The following is an 8,808-nucleotide window of genomic DNA, read 5'->3' on the forward strand; positions in this document are numbered from 1 at the left end:
GCTCTTAACCACTGGGCCAATTCACAGCCCCACATTTACTACTTTACTTTTTTCATTTTACCATTTTATGTGTGTAGTTGGCTTTTGTGCATGTCTGAGCACCACATGGGTACCTGGTGTCCCTGGGACTAGAAGAGGACATCAGGTACTCTGGAACTGAGTTACAGACAGTTGTGAGCCATCATGTGGGTTCTAGGGATAGAAGAGCAGCCAGTGCTCTTAACTGCCAAGTCACCTGTCCAGCCCACATCTACTATTTCCTAGTTTCTGACTTTACAGAGAAGTATCCCATCTAAGGTTCACAGAAGGTGTAATCAATAGGGTTCAAAGCCCAGGTTGGAAAATCCCCAAGTCATTGCTTTTGTCTTCAAAACAATCCAGAGAGAACCTGAGAGATGAATAAACCCGCAGTGCCTTCTGGGAAACCCGGGTTCTATCCTCATGCCTCACAGCTCACAGCTGCCTCTAACCCTACCCGATACAAACACATGCATGCAGGCAAAACACCCACACACATAAAAGTATAAATAAAAAAAGAGGGCTGGAGCGTTGGCTCAGTGGTTCTATAACTGCAGAACACCATCCTCTAATCCCCATGAGAACAGCACATACCTGGTGCGTGCTCAAATCATCCATACACATAAACACAAATAAATAAATCAAGAAATTGCTCTATGAGGGGGTATGGCCATGCTTAATTCTATCAGTGATTGAACTTAAAACCAAAGACCTCTCATTTTCCCCCTCCTCTTCCAACTCCTGGCCACTTGCGTTGCTCGATGGGGTGAGGTATAGTATGACTGGCAGAGACCTGAGAGAACCTGCCTTGCATGCATAAGTCCTTGGTTTTATATCCCCAGCATTCCATGAACAAGTGGCAAGGGATGATGTAATCCCAGTACCTGGAAAATGGAAGCATAGAGGATGTGCAAATCAAAGTCCTCCTTTACTATATAGCAGGTGTGAGGCCAGCCTGGGCTAAGGGAGACAGAGTGTCAAAAAATAACCATTCAACCAAACAAAGCTTGGCTGAAAGACCATGTTTCTAGGCTTAAAGAAGCCTACTGACGGTGCAGGTGTGCCACAGAGGCAAACAGCCTAATCTTCTTCCATCTAAAACAATGTATTGGGGTCAATGCTCTCCAAAACACATACATGTTGGAGTCACAAGCCATAACTCCTCTCCAGGCCCTAATGCCTCTGCGCCGCACCTGCCGGAGAACTACATTTCCCACAATCCAAATCTGCCGAACCCTGCCCTCGAAAGCGGGTGGAGGCGGGGCCTATCGTCCTCGGTACAGCAACGGGCGTCCAGAGGTGTCTGTCCTCTGTTCCATGGGGTATGGTTCTATAAGAAAGAGACCGCTGTCCCTGGTGAGGGAAGCTGCCTGTCGTAGTAAGGTATGATGAGGGGCTCCACAGTGTAACGCAGCAGAGGGTCCAGTAGCCGAGGCCGGGACGGAGCGGGCCAAGCGTCATAGCACTGGAGCAGCTTAGGCTTCGAGCCGCTGAGCCCCCATCCGGTCTGTGAAGGTGAGTAGCGGGTACAGTGGACTGACACTCTTCTAAGACACCCTTCATTACGGTGAGCATAACCACCAGCATCCCAGACAACTCTAAAATCCACTGAGCCCTATATTGTGAAATCGGTGCTCCCATGACTTCAAAAAACGCACCTTACATTCAAACGACCAGTAATTCTCCAGTATTTCGTTGTCTTTCGTCAGTGTTCAGTATCTTTCTCCACAGGACCATGCGTTTTTAAATACAGCAAAAGCTCTCTCACCTTTTATAGCCCTTCCTTGCCCTAGCACTTAGCAAATAGTGAGGTGCAGAGCTTAAAGTCAGTTACATTCCTGATTCTCTGTCCCATCTAGTATCACACTGGGTACTGGTCTGTATGTTCCCTGTTTGATATGCGTCGGGTAAATACTTGGAATGGTGACAACCGTGCCATACTATATGCAAAACAAAAGACTATGCTACACTTGTGCAAAACAAAACAACAACACAAATTGCGCTCAAAGAAATGTGTAATTTTCTGAGTATAGCTAAGCCAAGTGTGGGGCTTGGGCGCTTGCCTTTAGTCCCAGCACTCTGGACACAGAGACAGGCTGACTTGTGTGAGTTCAAGTCCAGCCTGGTCTACAGAATGAGTTCCAGGACAGCCAGAGCTATATAGAGAGACCCTGTCTGAAAAAACAAACAAACAAAAAGCAGTTCAGCCTTACTGTGCCCCATACCTAACCACTTGTCATACCTTGCAATGTAATTTGGTTAACCTTAAGAGTTGTTAACCTTCTGGACCTGTTTTCTTATAAGACAAGAAAATTAGATTAGATGGGTTCTAACAACTTTCTAGACCTAAAATCCTGTGCACTGGATCTGGGAGGTGGTGTGCATGCCTTTAATCCCAGAACAAGGAAGGGCAAGTGGATCTCTCTGAATTCAAAGCCAGCCTGGTCTCCAAAGTGAGTGGAGAGCAACCAGTGCTACATACAGAGAAACCCTTTCTGGGGAAAAAAAAAACCCTGTGTGCAGTGAGTAATAGAATTCAGGTCCTGTCACACCGTGTAATAGCTAAACACCATTGTCTGTCTGCACCAGGAAAAGTGGTAGGTATTTATATATTTAGCAACACTGTTACAAAGAACTGGCTTTTCTTTTTTTATATGCATATGGTATTTTGCCTGCACTGTGGCTGTGCACCATATGTAGCCAATGCCTGAGTAGGCCAGAAGGTGTCAGACCCCCTGGAACTGACAGGGACATTTGTTAGCTGTCATGTGGGTGCTGGGAACCAAACCTCAATCCACTCTCTCACCCCCGAGAACCAATGCTTACGAAAGACATGTAGCCCACACCCTTACTCGGTCATTGATACAAAGAAAATATCTGATCATACAAGTGTACCCAACTGCTCTTTGCTGACTTGTAGATCACCATTAAGAAGAATTCCAGAAACAATGGTAAACACAGTGTGCGCGAAGATGGCTCGGATCCTGAGACTACATCTAACAAATGCTTCCTTGATTCCTCCTGGGGTAAAACTGCTTTCAGATCCTGGATCTAGGATGATATCAACACATAAGCCCAAGGAGCTCAGCAAATATTACAGGCTGCTGAATCTGAATGAAGGGTGCTCTGCGGACAACGTCAGGGAGGCTTTTCATAGGCTCGCCAAGCAGTACCACCCAGACAGCGGCTCTGCCGACGCTGATTCTGCAACATTCATAAAGATTGAAGAGGCTTATAGGAATGTGCTGTCCCACATGATAAAACAGATGCAAGCCAGACAGAATAAGGCAGAAGATGCAGAAGAAGAAGCAGAAAAATTCAAATATAATACACCTCAGCACCGACATTACTTAAGCTTTGAAGGCGTTGGCTTTGGGACTCCAAGTCAGCGAGAGAAACAATACAGACAGTTTAGGGCAGACCGTGCGAACGAGCAGGTGATGGAATATCAGAGGCAGAAGCTTCAGAGGGAGTACTTCGCCAACAGCATAACTGTCAAAGACGTGCGGCAGAGCAAACAACAGAAGATAACCCAAGCCATGGACCGCCTGGTGGAGGATCTCATCCAGGAGTCCATGGCCAAAGGAGACTTCGACAATCTCAGCGGGAAAGGAAAACCCCTGAAGAAGTTTTCTGGCTGCTCATATATTGATCCCATGACTCACAACCTGAACCGCATATTGATAGATAACGGATACCAACCAGAATGGATTATGATGCAGAAGGAAATTAAGGACACCATCGAGCAACTTCGAGAAGGTCTTTTGGTGTCGAGGAAGAAGCTTGGGAGCCCTCTGTCACCAGTAGGGCAGAAACAATGGACCCACGTGTGTGAGCAGTTCCAAGAAGACATACGGAAGCTAAACAAGCGAATTAGTGATTTCAACTTGATTGTTCCCATTCTGACGAGGCAGAAAGTCCATTTTGATGCACAGAAAGAAATTACCAGAGTCCAAGAAATGTACAGGGCCTTCATAGAAGCAAAAGAAGTCGCAGAAGACAAACAGACTGACATTAGCCAGGGAGAGGAAGAGAAAACGCCCAGCATCAAGACAGGCTTTCTAAACTGGCTGAATCTGTGGAAATTTATTAAAATATGACTGTTTTGACATTCACAATCATTTCCTGCTCTGGTCAGTTTTGAGTTGCTCTGACATCAGACATAGAACCCAAGATTGATTGCTCGAAAAGTGTGTGCCTTTATAGTTTCCACAGAGCTAATCACACCCCGGTGGTAGATGAGAAAACTGGGTGAGTACTGCTATAATGATGTAGGTAAGACACAGGCTCTGGAGCCAGTCTGAAGCACAGGCCTGAGAAGCACACGGGGCCCTCCAGGAAGATCAGAGCTCCCTGAGATACTAGCAGTCACTGTTTGGCATTTCTTTTTTTTTTTTTTTTTTTTTTTTGGTTCTTCCCCACCCCCCCCCCCCACCCCCCACCCCCCACCCCCGGACCAACCCAGGGCCTTATGCTTCCTAGGCAAGCGCTCTACCACTGAGCTAAATCCCCAACCCCTGTTTGGCATTTCTTTTAAATTTACTTTTTTTTTTTTTAAGATTTTATTTTATTGTATGAGTACACTGTACCTGCCTTCAGACACACCAGAAGAGGGCATCAGATCTCATTACAGATGGTTGTGAGCCACCATGTGGTTGCTGGGATTTGAACTCAGGACCTCAGGAAGAGCAGTCGGTGCTCTTAACCACTGAGCCATCTCTCCAACCCCCTGTTTGGCATTTCTTAACCTAAGTATTTAAGCAGCAAGGAAACCAAAAGTGTAGAACTGAGGAAGTTGGAATGAGATTTAACCAACTACAGTCTCCAAATGAAAATTTAAAATCTCAAAAGAACAAAGAAAGGAAGGAAGAAAGAAAGAGGTATGAAAGGAAACAAAAAAGAAAGAAGGCTGAGTTCAGTCCCCAGCTCGAAAAAAAAAAAAAAAAAAGGAGGCTGGAGAAACTGCCCAGAGGTTAGGAATCTTTCCTCCCGCTGCTTCTGCAGAGGACCAGATTCTCAGCATCCATGTCAGGTGGCTCACAACTGCCTGTAACTCCAGCTTCTTCAGGATCCGGTGTAGTGCACACACACACACACACACACACACATACACATGTGCACAACACACACACACACACACACACATACACATGTGCACACACATGTAATAAAATAGCCAGGCAACAAGTAGTTTTTGCAGGTCTCCTCTGGTATATTCCAGAGCTTTATTTCTCCACTGTGGAAAGGCTTTAGAGTGCCTGCGAGCTGGTGGAAAGTGAAGGTCAGGAACTAGCCTCCTGAAACCAGGAAGGTATTTACAAAGGGCCTTCCCTGTGGGCACTGGAGAAGGAAAAGGCCAAGAAGGTAGGCTAACTATGACCCACTGGCCACAGAAGTCAGTTAAGCTAATTGATTTAAAAGTTTTAAAAATGTTAGAGTTGATTATATTTTTATAACTTTTAAAGGGGGCAAAAATCCTTAAGAACAATACAAAGGTAAAAGTTCACTTCTAGGGGTTGGGGATTTAGCTCAGTGGTAGAGCGCTTGCCTAGCAAGCGCAAGGCCCTGGGTTCGGTCCCCAGCTCTGAAAAAAAAAAAAAAGAGAAAAAAAAAAAGTTATAGTTTTCTTCTCTGATCACAAGCTGATATGCTAGGCTTCCATAAACTTTGCTTAAATGCCATAGTGTCCTAGATCAGACTCTCCAGAGACGGCTCAACAATGTTAACGCCTAACTTAACCCTTTTGGGGACCCAACTTCCTGTCTCGGAGACCCTTTGACAGTTTGTTAAGAGAAGGTATCTGAAAATTGTTCCTTGGCATCTTCAGCAAGTGACAGGAGACAGAAATTGATGAGATGGTTGTTCCTATCTCCCTTCAGAAAACTTGGGGCTCTCAGGCTTGGCTAATTGCTTTGAGCACAGAATTGGGTACCCAGAGGGAAGCCAAAGTGTGCAGAAAGGAACTGACCTATTTCCAGAGAGTAGTGTGGAGATGGGATTCAGGAGAACCACTCCTGACTCGGATTTGGGGCCGAGTCATTTAATGGTGGTTAAAACATCGAAGAAACCTACATCCTCAAAAGGAAGTAAGGAAATAGGGCCTTTGTTTTTTTTTCAGTTGGAATGAGTTATCTGCCTTCTAGTGATAGTTATATACATATATATACATATATATAATACATATATATTGTGTATATATCATGTATATATGTTTATATATATAGAAAAAAATATATATGTTTTAAGAGCCTGTTATTCTGTGATGCTTGCTTTTTAAAAATATGGGAGTTTGGAGTAAACATGAATGAAATAATTTTCAGTATTGTACATGAAAAGGTGGGGTTGCCAAAACTGTTAATTATAGTACTATTCACTTTGTTTCAAATGTCTCTGTTAATAAAATTACCTTAACGATTATTCAGTGGTCCACTGATCTATAACACGTAATCATAAATACCCACCACATTTTGGGCTAGCCATGGAGGTGGATTTTTAAATCTTTTTTTTTTCTATTCTTTTTTTTCGGAGCTGGGGACCGAACCCAGGGCCTTGCGCTTGCTAGGCAAGTGCTCTACCACTGAGCTAAATCCCCAACCCCTTAAATCTTTTTTATTCTTGTTTTCTTTCCTTTAATTTTCCTATTTATTTGTATGTGTGTAGGTGCTTTCCTCGAATGCGTGTATGTGCACAGTACCCATGCTTGATGCCCACAGAGCCCAGAAGTGGGTAGGTCTCTTGGGCCTGGAGTTAGAAACAGTTGTGAGCTGCTATGGGAATGCTGGGACTTGAACCCAAGTCCTCTGGAAGAGCAGCAGGTACTCTTAACCACCGAGCCACGTCTCCAGTCTCCTTTTTCTTGTATTGCTTGAAGCAGTTTGAGGTAATCCCAGCTGGCCTCAATTTTACCATGTAACCAAGAATGACTTTGAATTTCTGGCCTTCCTGCTTCCACCTCCCTGGTGCTGCGAGCACACAGGCAGGCATGCCTTACCACACATCTATGGTCTACGCAGTGATGGGCTAGGACCAGGGTCTCACACAAGCTAGGTAAGCACTCTCCCAGCTGACACCCTAGATCTCATCTTTTTGGTGGATGACAGAATGTCTGATTGTGACATCAATCTTCACATTAAAAGGGCAACTTCAGGGGCTGGAGAGATGGCTCAGTGGTTAAGAGCACTGACTGCTTTTCCAGAGGTCCCGAGTTCAATTCCCAGCTACCACATGGTGGCTCACAACCATCTGTAATGGGATCTGATGCCTTGTTCTGGTGTGTCTGAAGACAGCTACAGTGTGCTCACATACATGAAATAAATAATTCTTTACATTTATGTAAACGGCCTCTTCTCAGCCAGAGAAGGGGTTTCCAAGCATTTGGTTTGCTGAAGTGGAGCTGACTCCTTGTGCGATGAGAGCGGAGCCTTTGGCTTTCATCCCTCAGCTTTTCAGCATAATGATCAGCTCCCTCCCACCCCCCTTCACTGCTGTGCTGTGATTGAACACCCTGACAAAAGGCAACTTGGGGAGAAAGAATTTATTTCACCCCTGTATTCCCCATTACAGTCTGTTATCCCAGCCAAGTGTACACATTGGAAACTTGACACAGCCAGGCACACTTCCATAGTCAGGGACAGAAACACAAATGCACATGTGTGTCAGGCTTAGCATTCTCCACTCAGACATCCCAGGATTCAGACTCGGGAATAGCGTGGGCCCCCTTTAGGCTAAGTCTTCCCATAGCAGTGAAGGCCAGCCAAACAACCTGACCCCGGCATGTCCACAGCTCAGTCTGATTGATGTAGGCACTGAAGCCCTCCTCCCAAGTGACTGTGAGGTCGGATCGGCTGACAGAAATAGCCAACAAGGAAACCGAGGTCTGGGGCACACTGGTGGACAGGGAACCTCGCCTGCTCCCCAGCCTGCTCTCCACCTGCTTCTCTCAGGACTGGCCTATCAGTCCGGGGCAAGAGCCTCTGAGCCATGAGCTCGAGTCACAGCATATTGAGTCACGCCATCAATTAGCTGGTACCTCAGCCCTGCAGCTGAACCCCGAGAGAACAGCAGCCATTCGTGGTCAAAGGGAGAGACAATACTTCCAGGGACAAGCAAATCAGCATTAGTCAGTCATGAAGGGTTCAGATGGTTACTTCCAGGTCAGCCAGGACGACATAGTGAGACCCTGTCTCAAGTTAATGGGGGAAGGAGGGATGGGAGGAGGGTCAAGCTAAGAGGCAAGGTTAAGGGGAACGCATGCCCAGGAGGGGGACATTCTGGTACCCCTATGGCCAACTAATGGTTTACCCGTAATTAGCAATATCATCAATATTGTCTTTCTCTTTTGACGTTGTTTTGATCATTATCTGCTGAGGCCACATCTATCATCCCCCTCTCTGAACTGTCAGAAATCTGAGAGGACCAAACGGACTCCTCCATGTAGCCCTGAGATACAGACTCCTTGGTGTGTCTGTTGTCACCAGCACCTTAGGCAGAGGACAGTGGAACCCTCTTCATCTCTGGTTTAAAGGCAAACACAAATGAAATAGCTCTGAATTGCTGACATCATACTGGAACACCCAATCCTTTTTACTTAAGGCACAGACATAAGGACAGCCTTTAGGATGGGCAGCCTCACCTGTGACTCTCCAGTTTGCCACCAAGCTGAGTTCCTAGCCTGCTGGAGAGTGACAGAGCCCACTGTCACCCACGTCTGAGGAGTACCCTTAAAGGCTCCCACTGGGCCTCTACTCATCCAAAATCTAAAGGAGGTCCTAGGGATAATGGTCATTCTTT

At 45.8% G+C, this 8,808-nt stretch overlaps 1 protein-coding gene across 1 annotated transcript; it reads left to right on the forward strand.

Moving 5' to 3' along the window:
• The first annotated feature begins 1,283 nt into the window (after positions 1 to 1,283).
• Positions 1,284 to 4,133, forward strand: Dnajc28 (DnaJ heat shock protein family (Hsp40) member C28). Its single transcript, XM_032900431.1, has 2 exons — positions 1,284 to 1,533; positions 2,939 to 4,133. The coding sequence occupies exon 2, from the start codon at positions 2,967 to 2,969 to the stop codon at positions 4,116 to 4,118; it is 1,152 nt and encodes a 383-aa protein (XP_032756322.1). The 5' UTR covers positions 1,284 to 1,533; positions 2,939 to 2,966; the 3' UTR covers positions 4,119 to 4,133.
• The last annotated feature ends 4,675 nt before the right edge of the window (positions 4,134 to 8,808 follow it).

The sequence above is a fragment of the Rattus rattus genome, chromosome 4, assembly GCF_011064425.1.
Source record: "Rattus rattus isolate New Zealand chromosome 4, Rrattus_CSIRO_v1, whole genome shotgun sequence".
In the NCBI taxonomy this organism is placed as follows: Eukaryota; Metazoa; Chordata; class Mammalia; order Rodentia; family Muridae; genus Rattus; species Rattus rattus.